This window comes from Typha angustifolia, chromosome 4, assembly GCF_048772165.1.
Source record: "Typha angustifolia cultivar Huaian chromosome 4, ASM4877216v1, whole genome shotgun sequence".
Classification (NCBI taxonomy): domain Eukaryota; kingdom Viridiplantae; phylum Streptophyta; class Magnoliopsida; order Poales; family Typhaceae; genus Typha; species Typha angustifolia.
The window spans coordinates 9,350,022-9,365,812 of NC_133242.1; the positions used below are offsets into that span (position 1 = coordinate 9,350,022).

At 36.3% G+C, this 15,791-nt stretch overlaps 1 protein-coding gene across 2 annotated transcripts; it reads left to right on the top strand.

The window, feature by feature from the left end:
* The first annotated feature begins 10,785 nt into the window (after positions 1-10,785).
* LOC140758968 (glucan endo-1,3-beta-glucosidase 1-like) lies at positions 10,786-15,786 on the top strand. 2 transcript variants are annotated; one of them, XM_073095397.1, is made up of 4 exons: positions 10,786-11,014; positions 11,107-12,375; positions 14,684-14,711; positions 14,791-15,413. In XM_073095397.1, exons 1-4 carry the CDS (start codon positions 10,915-10,917, stop codon positions 14,888-14,890), a joined length of 1,497 nt encoding a protein of 498 aa, XP_072951498.1. In that variant the 5' UTR covers positions 10,786-10,914; the 3' UTR covers positions 14,891-15,413. The 2 variants fall into 2 exon arrangements, with proteins under 2 accessions (XP_072951498.1, XP_072951495.1); XM_073095394.1 differs by lacking the exon at positions 14,791-15,413 and adding an exon at positions 15,471-15,786 and having other exon boundaries at positions 10,792-11,014.
* Positions 15,787-15,791: the final 5 nt, after the last annotated feature.

Below are 15,791 nucleotides of genomic sequence, written 5' to 3' on the forward strand. Positions count from 1 at the left end.
GTTTCCATAAAAACTATTTAATTTTCAAGGCAACATTTATTTTCCATAAGAAATCCCAATTTTAAAGAGTTTCTTTTTAAGAAGAAACTTGTAAGCAAAATTCACAGTTAGAAGGCCCTTATCATCATATTCCCATATCCAAGAGTACCGTGTAGGGAATCTTGGCTACTGTATATCCAAAATCAAGTTCCAAACAGCGGTCCAAACTAAAGATAAACTCTACCGTCATTCTAGATGCCACGACGCATTAATCTAATCACCTTCTTAGATCCAAACTTAATATCCATATTTAAGTAAGTTAGCTTCCAAGCAATTGGCAAAGTGAAAGTCCATGAAACCTGATAGATAATAGTTGATCTACCATACCGAATAAAATGAGTAGAACCATCCCTTAGCTGAATAGCAGAGTTATATAAATGTTTATAAAAACACAAAACAATGTTATCTTTTTCCGTTTGCCCCATAATTTAAACTTTTCATACTTAAAAACCATTAACCTAAGCCACATAGCATTATCATATCTAAGCATCTAAAAATTCTTTGGAGCCATAAAAGTCCACCGAGCAATTTTAAGATCCCTAATATTCAATGCATCTCTATCTTTAGGCAAGTTTACAATACTCCAATTAACTAAATGCAAAGCTTTAGCTTGCTTAGATTTCTCCGAGAGAACCGCATGGTAATATCATCAATAATACTAATCGGCATAACAACATTACTCAATTTGAAAGTAGGAATAACACTAATAGTAGAATTTATGAGCACAACTCTTCTTGGAAGAGATAAATTATCTCAACGCAAGTCTACTGCCAACTTTGGCAGTAGTATCTTCCTAGTCTCTAACTCTAAACCTCTTAGGAGAGAGCTCCACCCCCAAATATCGAAAAGTAAAGTCCTCATGCTGAATATTTAAACACATTTTCATATCTCTAACTAAATCATAATTGCACCAAGAACGCAAACAAAAGTAGACTTATCTCTATTTATCTTCTAATTAGTAAGGCTATTATATATCTCAAACACCTCATTAATGCACTCATAATTTTCCTTAGTAGCGTTAGTGACAACAATAATATCAACGGCATACATAAGATGATAGATTTTAAGATCTTTATCGACATTAAAACCATCTAACTTACTCTGCAGAATTCTATCATTAAGAAGATTAGATAAAATTTGCAAAATCAAAATGAACAGATAAAGCGACGAAGACTCCCCCTCCCTAATACCAGACTTACCCTTGATCCATTTAGAAGTTGAGCCATTAATAATAAAGGAACGAGACAAAGAAGAGATGCAATCACATTTCCAAGAAATCCAAATTGAAGGAAACCCATCCAATCTAAGATAGAAATATTGGCAACTCTACTGTAAGCTTTTTCAAGATCATTCTTGTTTGCTTCAAGAGAATGGGTTATCTCTTGAGCAAGTAAGATGTTATCTCCAATATGTCTCCCTACCATAAAGACAAATTGCTCAGGAGACATGAGCTGCGACAACATAGGTTTTATACTATTAGCAAGCAATTTAGCAAGAAACATATAAGCCACATTACATATAGCTCTATAATCCAAAGTAATGTAAGTATGGTTCCATATTGTTGGGAGGCTACCAGCAAATCTGAAATGATCGTAAAGCTCTACACATCTCCGACCCCATATAGTCCTAGTACTTGCTAAAGGCATACTCTACAGTGTATCTCTGATTTCCTTATCAGTAAAAGCCGCGGTCAACTCATCATTACACAAGGCAAAAATATAGGGTAATTAAAGCCAGTTTGTACCTACATCACTAACATCCACATGTTTCCAAAGATTTCATAAAATGTAATAAAAGCATTTTGAATAGCATGCATATTCTTAGTATGCATATTATCATCTAAAAGCAAAGATTTAATTTGATTTTGCCTTTTTTCTAATCAAAGTGGTAGTGTGAAAATACTTGGTATTTCTGTCTCCAGCATTACCTAGTTATTCCAGGATTTAACTTTCCATTGAGTTTCCAATTGTTTTATCAATGGTTCATGCTTGTTATACAAGGATCTTAATTCCAAATGACAAGTGGGGGCAGTGGACCTCAAGGAATCCACAGCCTCAAGATCAGCTATATTCCTCTTAACCTCTTCAAGGGTATTTTCTAATCTACCTAGGTCTCTTTGGTTCCACATCTTAACCTTTCTTTGAACCTCGCGTAATCTGGACATGAATTCTTTAGAGGTATCCATATTGCTAAAAGCATCCTTGACTAAATTCTCCACAGCAGGATAATCCAACAAAAAATGTTCAAATCTAAAAGGCTTCGGCCCCTTTATGAACCCTAGGACGAGGAATTAATAGTAAGGGAGCATGGTCTGAAGCAGTTTTTACAATGTGTTTAACTTCATATTTGGAAAAATGTGCAACCAATTAGGATTTACAAGGACTCGATCAATCCTACAACAAACTCTACCCTCATGCTCACGGTTATTAGACCAAGTAAATGGAGGCCCAAGAAAACCTAGATTAACAAGGTTAGATTAGGAAATGAAATTAGCAAAGCATTTATTACCATGATCCTTAGCAAAAGGCTTGCCCCCTTTCTTGTCCTCCGGATTAAGAATCACATTGAGATCTCCACCACACACCCATGGAATGTTCATGGATGCACAGTGGGAAAGCTCCTCTCAAAGAGAAAATCTAATAAAATGCATAGGGCTAGCATAAATACTTGAAACAAGCCATGAGGCCTGAGATTCCCTTAAGGTAACAATATTGTGAATAGCTTGATTCATGCTCCTAATCATAGTAATTATCATTTTCAAGGTATTCCACAGTATAATAAGACCAACTGAAAGACCCTACTAGAGACAACATAGTGGCCCAACGTCTACCCAACCTATGAGGCACTAGATTAGCCTTAGTAGTAGAAATACACGTCTTTGAAAGGAAAATATAGAAATCCTATGATCTCTAATAAAATCAAAACAATAATTCAAGGTTGCTCTTTTAAGAGCACCCTTACAATTCTAGAAATTGATACACATAATTAAGGAATTGGCAAAGAATTCCCCTTTGGCCTACAGGATGGCCTTTCAGTTGCCCAACGCAATTTCTTACCTAACAACCTAGATTTTGCACCTAAGCCCTTCTTTCATTTAAGTAAACCACTCGAAGCCTCGAATGCCATCTGAAACTTCATCATTTTTCGATATCGACATGCATCTTTTGATATTTTAGCAGTTTTAATTTCTTTCTCCTCCCCCAAGTCCTAACCCAGACCTGAGTTTGAGAAAGCAAATTGCATAGTTGCAAACACCTGCGAAGCCCTAGCTACCATGGCTTCATGTTGAGCCTCCAAAGTAACATTGCTTTCATTAGTAGTTGCAAATCAGGCTTCCACGGGATAAGATTTAAAACTTGTCCTCTAATAGTACATGGGCCTTTAGTTAATACCCTTATCATGTCTTCCTCCGACGCTAGCCGAAAGAGGTAAAAATTATCTATCAAGTTGGAGACTCGAAAAAGGTCCAAAAACTAGCCAAATTTGGCTAAAATTCTTCAAAGAATTTCAATATTAAGGAACTTACCATGAAGTCCAAACTTCCATTCCTCCAACTTTTCACAAGCAACTCAAGATCGGTCTCAACTGAGTCATCCTCATCTTCCTTGCTTATCATTTCCAAGATGTGTCTTGGTATCTGATACGAACTGGCTTGAGCCGATTCGAATAAGTTTATGGACAGAAATTTATACGGAACTTTAAAGACAGTTTTCTGTATATCCTATCATTGGATCGATATGAATTTGGTAAGTTGTAGTCCTAGAAAAGATCTTTCTAATGAATCTAATTTTGTATAGATTGAATAGTTAGATTAGAAGATATCTTTAGAAAAGTGGATAAAAGTCGGAGGGTCAGCTCTAATACCAATATTACGAACCAGATCTAAAACTATTCGGAAGTAAAAAATTATAAAAATTTAAGTAGTATATCCTCATAAGATAGGGTTCTAATGGATCTAGTTTTACATCAATCGGATGTCTAGATAAAAAGATATAATTAAAAAAGTAGAGCAATGTTAGAATAGTAAATGTCTGATGTTGTGGCGATCATCAGAAGGTGGTGGACGGCCAAAGGTGGTGGTGGACAACCATATAGTAGGGTGCTGCTGTAGAAAGGTGGTGGCTAGGTTTTGGGTGCTTGGAAGAGTTCTGTGGTTATGATATACTCCTATAAAGATAAAAACAATCTAATAGCTATAATAAAAATGGTAAATACGATAATAAAAAAATAACTAAACTCAATTAATTCTCAATGCTTGGATACTTGAATGCTTAGATTAATAAACTAAGAAACTTAACCCCTATATATAGAAGTCGGGTATAATAAGTTATACTCGACCTTAGCCTTAAAAACTTATATGATTCAAATTAGGACTTACCTTATAGGCTTATATGATTTAATTAAACTTGCTTTAATGACGTACCTAACTTAATTGAATTTGTCTTAGTAACTTTTATAACTTAACTAGACTTATCTTAAGGGCTTACATAAATATGAATCAATTAAAAGATAAATAGGCTTAATCCATCGAGCCCAATGTCATCATGATACGATCCAATCTGATTCGATTCTCATCAGTATAGTGTGTGGAGGACATGGCCTAAACTTGAGGTTCATCGGATTATTCCCCATAGCCACCTAAACCCAAGTTCTTGGTGGTACTCCTCCTTGTTGAACAACTTGGATAATCTCACATTTAACCCTTCCACTCTTTGGATCCACCTTAACAACTTTCGGAGTATCATTTAGCTCCTTTGCAGTAGTTAGATCTCTCGGCTTGCTACTTAGTTTAGTATCCAACACCCTCTCCTCTTAGGGTTAAGGGGTTGAGGAGGGTAGGCTTTGGTGAAGTCGATGAGTCAATTTCATCTATAAGAGTGACAGACGGAGTAAAGACAAATCGTAGGGTTCACCTAACCCTAGCAAAGTAGTGACTCAAAGCTCTTGCCTTTCATTTGTTCCTCTAATGTCTCATTATTCCTTTAGTTCTTTTAATTATTTTATTATCCTTTTTTTATCATTCATTTTCCTCCTCTTCTTATCATTATTAGTCTGCTCTTTGCATAAGTTGCAATTCAGCCATGATTTTGAAATCAATCCAGCAGTTCATCCCATCCCATGCTTTTCACATTAGGCTTGCTTGTGCTTGCGCTTGATCTTATCAATATTTATCCTTTACTACTTTAGAACTAAAATTAGATACTCCTATTTTAAGGATCCCAAGCACTTACTTGTAAACCCATAGGGCACACTTCGATAAACAATAATATGTTAGACATTATTTTTTATAGTGCAACATGCAATGTCGGATATGACATAAGCCATATGATATTGTTACCAAAAGAGACATAAAAGATAGATTTTTAATATCACTTTTTGTTGGATTGACACGTAAAAGATTTTAATTATGATGATTATATAATGTGTTACAACTACTTTAATTTTCGTGATGGGATATGTGTAAATCGATGCAAAAATATATATTTATATAAATAATAGTATTTAGCGACAATACAAAATAAGTTTATGATAAATATTAGTGCGGATAGTGGAGAAAGAGAAGGGTGGTGAACCGGTGATAAAGAAGGAGAAGAGAGGGAGAGAGAATGTGTAGAAAAATAATGAGTAAGAGTGGATTATTATTATTATCATTATTATTATTATTATTATTATTATTATTATTATTATTATTATTATTATTATTATTAGGAAAAGTGTGCTTTCTAAGGAAAATAATACTTCAAACTTTTCTTATCCTAAAAAAAAAAAAAATCTCCTAAGTTTATAGGGATTTATGCTATTCAAACCCTTCTTTAAGTGGAAAGTTAAGTCGTTTGACATTATCATTAATGTTGCCTGGACCAAATTGGCTGATTGAAAATGCTCTATGGCTGATTGAAAATGCTCTACCCTCTCAATTGTGGGTCAAGTTACCCTAATTAAATCCATATCTATGCCCACTCTGCCTCTTTCTATTGTGGCCAAGAATATGCACCTTGTTGGTTGGAATAAGGTTTTGTTCTTGCTAGAGACTGGTGGGTTTGGTGGGGATTCCTGACCTCGGGGCCTCATGCCTTAGTTTGCCTAGCTTTTGATCTCCAGAACCAAGCTAGAAAAGTGGGCCTATCTCATGCTGAACAAGTGTGATGATTAGGGATCTATGGGTTGCGGGTTAATCGGGTTTGGGTCGGGTCATGGTAATGCAAATATGAACATGGCCCGATTATCAAATGAGTAAGGATTTCTAAACATGACTTATTTATTGAATGAGTTATATAGGCCATAAATTGGATTATACGGTAACACAAACTATGAATTTCTGTAAGTTATTTAGGTTATAAATAAATTTATTTAGATTATAAATAAATTTTCTCGTGTCATAAAAATATTATTCGGGTAATAAATAGGTTATTCGAGTCATAATTGAGTTATCATATTATAAACATTTTATTTTGTCATAAACGTGTTGGTGGATCAGATTATAAACGGATTAAAGAGTTAAGATAATAAATATGAACACAACTCGATTATCAATAGGGTTATACGGATTGACTCATTTACGATCTAAATCTAATTAGATTAAACTCAAACTCATCTAAAAGTCAAGTTATCATGTCTAGTTATCAGATCAAGTTAATTTTTATTGCCCATAGTGATCGACGACTGTCCGTCGAGGGTTCTTAAAAACTACAGATAACAGTGCCTCTACTAGTGCCCTGAGATCCCTACTTCTCCACCCTCTGAGCTCTGAAGCCTATTAATGCCAATGCAAATCTGGACGTTACCCAAAACCTACATACTACAATACTTATGCATCTATGATCTAACCAAAGACATTCATACACTATGCGAACACATACACTCATGTCATAGATAATTAGACTAATAAGTTAACTTAATTTGGGTGATTATCTAGTTGTGCTTCACAGAACCAAAATTACGAATAAATTTTCATTAAAGTGCATATAAAGGTAGCATCAAGTTCTAAAGTAAGTCCCAAAAATAATTACAAGAAAAGTACAAGAGACATGAAGTTATTAAGTCGACCCTAGATAAGACTATGAAATTAGGTACGTCTTAATTAAATTAGGCTAGGCCATTGGTGATGAAAGAATCTGTTAAAGTTATTAATAAGTTTGACTCCATCAATTAGTAGCTTGACCAACCAACTCTAGTAGAGTTAGCAGGTATCTTGCTCATGAGGTCATGAATTCAACTCTAACCCTAAACAATATTATAGAAAAATTGTTTGGTGGTTACTGGTTTGGTGACTCGGCTCAATTCAGTTGATGGTTCGACAGTGCAGTTAGCTTGGAAGAACAGTTTAACAATACAATGGCTTAGAACAGATCTCGGCGGCATTTGGTTCGAAGCAAATGTTTGGCGACGCATACGGCTTGAAGCCTAGACTAGACAACTAAAAGCTCGGTGGGACTTAAGTGCCTCTGTTCAATTAGTAACTTGGTAAAAATGTTATAATTAGTGCAATTAATTGCATAATCTAGATTATTTTATGTGGTTAAGACACATTATTTACAGAAGATCCTATCAGGTGAAGATAAATGAAAGAAAGAAGAAGCAATGTATCAAACACTGATCAAAGGTGTAGAACTGTTTAACAATCAAAAGATAGGACAATATGAGTAGCATTTGAATTAAAACTTTTCAGGAAGGCTAATTGGTACATTCTCTTGTTGGATCTTCTACGACTGTCAGGGGCAGTTGAGGAGGTTAAGAACACAGAAAAGGATATGGAGGATCCCTCATATTGGCAGACTAGTTCTATATTTCTAAGTCAGACTAACAATGTTTATGTGTCTTACAGTCTAGAGTTTGTAATAGATGAAAGCTAGTAAATTTGATATATGGGCCCAACAAGTCAACAACGACCAAAACAACTATAATAATGAGTCCAGGAGGTGGATGAGGAGGAGATAGGTCTACCCAAAAAGAAACTACTTCGACTCGGGTTCAATTTGAAATTCAAATCAAACCTAAATTTAAGGCTCATGCTTGAGCTGCTCGATTATTTTGACACCCCTTACAACAATGATCGGGAACAACCATAAAAATAAGACCAGAAAAAGAGATCACTTTATTTTTATTTAATTTTTTGTACCTACAAAACTTTCTTCTTGGTTTTCTCTAATTTCTCATAATATAATACACTTATATAAAATATTTTAGTAGTAATTGCTATATATTTTCTCCTCTATTTTACTAATTTTGTTTCCATGGGCTGTCATACATTGAACTGTTAAGGAGATACTTGCAAACAACTTCATCCTATATAATTAGCCAAAAGCTTCTTCGAATTAAAATAAAAATAAAAATAAAAATCATGCCATTTACTTTCACAACCATTTGTCCTTCATGAACTTGGCCTAAAAATTGCTGAAGAAGAGGTTATTTATTTAGGGGCATTTTTATCTCATTTTAAGAAAAAAGAAAATATTTATCAACAATTTTTTATCTCATATTAAATGAGATATATTTAGCTGTAGTATAATATTAAATAACTTTTAACTATTTTTTAATCTAAATTGTGTCTTAACTATGATTAGCTAAAGTTAATTAAAAAGAGGACAATAATTTGAATGTAATTATGATATTTTGAAAATTGTAACCGCAATTATGGTATTTTGAAAGATTTTAGGGGCAATTACATAAAAATCCAATACCTTTATTAATGTTTGGCTAGTAGTCACGTGCAACAACATGCCAAGCAACCGAGAATTGTCGGCGATAGCGTTACATATTTTACTAAATTTCATTAAATTCTTTATATATTACCAAACGCATCCAACGGAACTCGGATCTATAGTATATCTTGCTCATGACCAAAGTAGCCATGAGTTCAACTCCAACCCTAAATAATAATGTGGAGAAATTATTTGGTGGTTAGCAGTTTGATGGCTTGGCTCGATTCGGTTGATGGTTCGGCAGTGCGGTTAGCTTGGAATAACAGCTTGGCAACGCAACGGTTTGGAGCAAGTCTCGACGGCGTTTAGTTCGAAGCAATTGTTCGGTGACGCATATGGTTTGGAGCCTAGACTAGACAGCTAAAAGCTCGGTGGGAGCAAAGTGCCTTTGTATCTAGGGATGGTTGACCATTTGTCTAACCCATATCTAAACTTCGGGCTCATAAATAATAAAAAAGAAAAAAAAATTGGATCCAGAGAATTTGAGATCTTTTTTTTATTTTTTTTATTTTTAAGTTTGTGATGTACAATTATAATTTTCTATGTATTATAAGTAAAATTATTGTAAAATTTAGCATCCTACCGTATTGTGTTAAAAACAGGCAAAACTTAACCTATAAGGGATTTATTATATAATAGAAGTGAGTGAGAGAATGAGATGGACTAATAGTGTATTAAGGACATTATATTTTATAATTAATTTAAATCGTCAATATAATAATTATTAGTTAAGTGGACTAATTTGATTTTTTTTAAAAATTATATAAAAAAATATAGATTGTCTTTCTAATCCTCTACAACTTTGTTTACGAGGATATTCAAATTTAATTTTTAATTTGGTTAAATATATTGGAAAAAGTAAGGGTTGTACTCTAATCTATATCAAAACAGGATAATATGATATAAATAAAAAATATAAAGAGGGTGGAGGGAATTTAAGCCTGGATAAAATATAAGAAAATTAATCAAAATGAGTTAGTTAGTTTTTTTTTTTCTTTTTAAATTTTCAAATAAGTGGATGTAAGTCAAATATAGGGAATTGAACTTGATCCCCGATTCTACTCTTATAAATATAAACGATATTGAGTTTAATTGTTTTTATTATCTTGTGTTTATTTTTTATTGTTCTTATCTTCGTAAGAGTAGATCGTAATCCTATGTCCATTCAAAACCTTCAAACCCTATCACTACTATCCTTTATTATGAGCCACCATACTTTACGGTCGTCCACCACCACCCTTAGCCCTCTGCCATCCTCCGACAATCACTGCAACGTCGAAAAATTACTAATTTATCTATATTCAACATTTCCTTACTGCTTTAATTTTAACTTTTCACTCCTTCGAATTCACATGAAACTAAAGCCAGTAGATCACGATTCTACCATCCATAAAAAGCACACAATTTTTTTACGTCAGATCAGCCTATATCTAGTTCATAACACAAAAACACCTTGCATTCCTCTTTTATTATTGTTTACACCTTATCTTATCGATATTTCTTAATAGGAAGTAACCATATATATATATATTATTTAACTTAACCATAAGTGAAAATGATCAAAATACTCTCTCATAACTTATCCCTCCACTCTTCCCCAGCCAAGTACAAAACGAGGGATAACAAAATATTCTCCATTCCATGTAGGTTAAGTTTAACTTAGGATATTTTTAAAGATTAATAAATCGTATAAAATATAATGAAAAAAAATTAAAACACACAATGTTTTTGATTAAATCCTCTAAATTATATTTTCCCCTTTACTTAATAATACTACAACACAGTGGGGCAGCTCGTGACCAATCCACCAGTTGAAAGAAAGAGCTTGCATAGTTGCATACTTGCATTGCATGCCAACAAAAGAAGCCCAACACTCCTCCCAGGTTCCCTTGTCCATTCTTCCCACCAAACAAAACCTCCTCTTTTATTGTCTACATCCCTCTGACACCTCCAACGCTCCCACATCCTCTTAGCTTTATTAAACTCTCTCTCTCTCTCTCGTTATTAATTTATAACATGTGTCAAGTATCACAGCATGAGTAACAGTAAAAGAGTAAATTCCAGAATCTAACTCACGTTCCTGGAAAATATTTGCTTTCCGTAGTACATTGCCAACTAAGAGCATGATGAGATGAGAAGAGAAAGAGGAGAGAGAGTGTGAGATCTCAACTCCATGGGAGGCAGAGACTATCCCACCTCCTGCTTATCTCTCTCCCTCCTCTTCCTCTGCTTATTCCTCCTTCTCCTCCTATTCCCTTCTCCTTCACTATCCGGTAAGGAATAATTCCCTCCCCCGGGCTATTATCTATCTATCTATCTATTTATCCCCCTTCCTATTTATCTGTCTCTCTTTCTCTCTCTACAGCGGATAACGCTCCGTTCGTGGGCGTCAACATCGGCACCGACTTATCCGGTCTCTTATCCCCGTCCGACCTCGTCGCGTTCCTTCGATCCCAACGAATCACCCACGTCCGCCTCTACGACGCCGACTCCGCCCTCCTCTCCGCGCTCTCCGGCACCGGCATCCGAGTCGTCGTCGGAGTACCCAACAACGAGCTCCTCGCCCTTGGCTCCTCCCAGTCCACCGCTGCTACGTGGGTCTCCCGCCGCCTCCTGCCCCACCTACCGTCCACCCTCATCTCCGCCGTTGCCGTCGGGGATGAGGTCTTCACGTCGACTCCGTCGTCTCTTCCCCTCCTCCTCCCCGCGCTCTCCTCACTCTCGTCCGCTCTCGCCTCGTCGAACCTCTCCTCCGGCATTAAGCTCTCCACCCCGCTCCCCTTTTCCATCATCCGCGACCCGTTTCCGCCTTCCCAGGCATTTTTCAACCAGAGCATGGTCGCAAATTTCGTCCTCCCTCTCTTGCGCTTTCTGTCCAACACCTCGTCGGCGTTAATGCTCAACCTTTATCCCTACTACTCCTTCATGCAATCCAACGGCGTCATCCCCCTCGACAACGCCCTTTTCAAACCCCTCCCCCCTTCTCTCGAAATGGTCGACCCCAACACTCTGCTCCACTACACCAATGTCCTCGACGCCATGATCGACGCCGCGCACTTCTCGATGCGCAACCTCAACATCACCGACGTCCCGGTGCTTGTCACCGAGACCGGCTGGCCATCGTACGGCGACAACAGCACGGAGCCGTACGCGACCAAGGACAATGCCGACAGCTACAATTCCAATCTGATCAAGCATATCCTTGATAAGTTCGGCACGCCGCTCCACCCGGAGGTCACCTCCAGTGTGTTTATCTACGAGCTTTTCAACGAGGACCTGCGGCCGGGGCCGGTGTCGGAGGCGAATTGGGGGTTGTTTTATGGGAACGGGACGCCAGCGTACTTATTACATGTGGCGGGCACCGGAGGGTTCTTAGCGAATGACACGACCAACCGGACTTACTGCGTGGCGGCGGACGGTGCGGATTTGAAGGCACTGCAGGCTGCGCTTGATTGGGCATGCGGACCGGGGCGCGCCAATTGCTCGGAGATACAGCCAGGAGAGAGCTGCTATGAGCCGAATGAGGTGCGGAGCCACGCGTCTTACGCATTCAATAACTACTACCAGATGGAAGGGAGGGGTGCAGGGTCTTGCTACTTCCAGGGAGTGGCCATGATCACCACCACCGACCCAAGTAAGTCTTTTGTTTCTGCTGCATTTGTCCAATTGTTAATTTTGTTATTGATGCCACATTATTTCGAATACTATGTTAGGAGTATGGTTGCTATCTTGGTAGATTGAGTAATGGCCGACTGGGACAGCTCTTGTTTTTATCTGGGTGTGGGGTCTTCGAATAATAATTCTTCTTTAGGGTGATATATGCCTGAGATTTGAAATTTTTGGCTAGCAGAGGGACAGAAGATAGGAGACTGAGCTGGATCTGGCTGTAAATTTTGTTCTTTACTCTGCCCAGATCTGAAGGACAAGAGTCGTGGATAGAGGCATTGGTTCAAATTTGAATTTTTTTCCTTGTGGAGAATCCTGGGGGTATTGGCCTTTTGAGGGTCTCTATCTTATGTCTCAAAGTTGCATAAGAAAGAGAGAATTGGTAGATATTGATTGATTACTTGTTAGTGGGTTTAACATTGGAGGATAGAATGACTAGGGAGAAGTGTAAGAGCAACTGCATACCTAACATCACAAAGGGACCAAACAAATCCAATAAGGTAATTAAGTATTGTATTTGGTGCAAGATGATCTTGTTGAATATCATAAATAGAAGAATACTATGGGCATCATCCATTAACTATGGTGTTTGAAATGGGCAAACTTCTTTGTCTGTGACATCATTCTCCTTAGCTGTCGTAGAAAAGAATATTGTTGTTCTTTCCCATTACTGTGATGGTGGTTTATTTCCAGATCTTGAATAATGTATAGGTTGTGACTTAGCTTTCATTGATGTATGGAACATGTGAAAATCCATTGGAAATGGCCACTAAAGAGTCTAAAAAGTCTGTCTATAAAGAATTCAGGCCTTCTAATGGAAGTTTGAGGCAGTCATCGTAGAGGAACATATAATTTGGGTGAAGGATCAATTTGAAGGTTAGGTAAGTTGATTTGCAATTTCTTCCATTAAATGATTTATATAACATGGGTTGGTAGCTGATATATTAGTTTAAACATCATCTTTGAACATTTTGGTGTCTTTGGTAGGTTAAATGCTATAGTTAGCTGGATAGACTGCTAATTGGTTGTTGTCCCTATTTGTTGATGAAATGCTCATTAGTAGATCTTTTTTCCTCATAGAATTGTTCTCCTTGTTAGTCAATCTATACACTATCAGATGTATCGGGTCGTATTTGGTTCACAATTACTGCACGAGTTGCTAAATCTCTTATGTCCATTTTAGTATTCATAGTAATAAAATTAACTTGTAGAGCATTCTGATGCTATCTTGCTAATGTATTCTTATAATACTGTAGTTAGTGAAAAAAAGAGCGGAAATAATGAAACCACAGTGTCCTCATTGTCTGATGTTTTTTCGTTCTGGATGTGTACCAGACTGCTGGTATTTTGTGTGAAAGAAACCTTAATATTTTTGAGTCTCTCATCCCCAGTTAGGAATTAAACTAAATATTAAAATTGGTTCCTTTTTATAACCCTTTTTTTTTCTGTTTCAAGAAAGTTCTGGTATTATGTAGCACGTTCCCTTTTGAGACAATCAGATGTTTTCATTTGGTTTTTTCTTCTGTTTTAATAGTCATGCTGTAACTGCAGCATTGTGATTAGTTTGTTTGCTCAACAAGATATCTTGCAAAATCCAGTGGCCTTATGCAGCTTAGAGATGCCATGACAATGAACGAATATACCGCTGCTTCTGCAGAGTTTTCAGTCTTTTCCTATCTTTTCCCCATTTCTATCAAATCCCTAATGTCTACGTCACTATAGCTTCAAGAGTGTATGCATTTTTATTATTATACTTTGCGACAAAAGATTAAGATAAAATTACAAGTAATTTTCCTATTTTAACTCTGAAACCTTATATATCCACATACTAGTGTACCAAGTTTGGAGTACAATTTTTTTCCTTGAACAACATAAAGAAAGTGTAGTCTTTTTCTTTATAACCTTTGCTGAAAAGGATATTGCTGCCTCTGCTTTAGTGATTCTATTGTTAGATTGCTCTTCTCTTACGAATTGCATCTTTTGTTCTAAGAGATAGGATGTCAATTAAGCATAGAAATACTTTCCATTTAAGACTACAACTTGATGTCTGATTATCTCCAAAAGTACTTGTGTTTTAAGAGCTGACTGAATGATAAACATTTATTTATTAATATCCTAAATATCTTAATACAAGGTGAATGACTCAATTGCACAAGTTAATCTTCATATTTTGGCTTTTGTTTTTATTTTTCTCTTTTGTTGCTCCTGTTTAAATTCAATCAATACTTCATATTAGAGGATTTGATGCTGAGAAATGTCTTGGGTTTGTGTTGCAGGTCATGGGTCCTGCATCTTCCCGGGAAGGTATATACCTCACCTCCACACTCTATCCACTCTGAAACATCATATTGATTTGGCCATTTTAATATTTTTCTTGTGACAGATTCTCCTCGCTACCTGAAAAATTGTTAGATCTTTTCCAGAAGATACAACTTTGTTCACCTTGGGATAAGGATTTTTCATATATCCAGGAAAATCTATAGCTAGAAAAGTCAAATCTCTTACCAAAGATTTATCAGTAATGCTATGATATATGTATGATGCATATATATGAAAGCTAGACTACAAATTTGATATTAAATCTTTTGAAAAAGCTTTAACACTTCCATAGCAATCGAATGCATCTCGAAAGTATTTTATTTCTCTTCCCATTAAGATTAGGTATTTACAATCTTGAGACACAATCAACAGGTACGTCTTAAAACATTTCCCAGATTTACACGTTTATTATATAAATGTACTGCTCTCGTACTTGTGTGAGGTTGTTTCAGCAAAATGTCATCGGGTAGATGTAATGGTTCTAAGTTAATGGATGTATAACATTTAACAATCTCATACCTTAAAAGTGCCAATTATGTATATTCATGGAATAAAATGCCACTATTAGAAATGTATATAGATCATCATCATCTTGTAGTACTTTGATTGCAACATTCGGAGCCACTATAATGTCTCAGCTGATTACTCACCTTATTTTTCGTGCTCATATGAAGCAAGATGTTTTGCTGGAAAATGTTGGTAACTCTAAAGTGATGAACCTTTATTTTAACTGTTACTATGCAGCAAGCAGGCGAGCAATGTCACATTGGCTGGCAAGAATGGCACTCAGAGCAGCATGGCTGAGGGATCCACCATACTTCGATTGCGAAAAGGAAGGGAAAGTGCCCTCCACATGCTTCCCATAGTCTTGAGCATTTTGGTGACCGTGGCCATGACCACTTCCAACTTTTGGACCTGACATTAGTAGAAAAGCAGAGCAACTAGAGGCCTAATAGAGCATTATTTCAGTCTCTTCATCAGTTTTGTAAAAGCTCATCTCATGCTCTCAATTTCTTCTGTATTAAAATTCTTTTTTTCCTTAATAAAATGTTCAATTTTCTTCTT

Excerpts from the sequence above, each read along its gene's own strand:
- LOC140758968 (XM_073095394.1), top strand. The coding sequence starts at position 10,915 with ATGGGAGGCAGAGACTATCCCACCTCCTGCTTATCTCTCTCCCTCCTC. Across the intron at positions 11,015-11,106 it reads CCCTTCTCCTTCACTATCCG|CGGATAACGCTCCGTTCGTG; the intron begins GTAAGGAATAAT and ends CTCTCTCTACAG. Across the intron at positions 12,376-14,683 it reads GATCACCACCACCGACCCAA|GTCATGGGTCCTGCATCTTC; the intron begins GTAAGTCTTTTG and ends TTTGTGTTGCAG.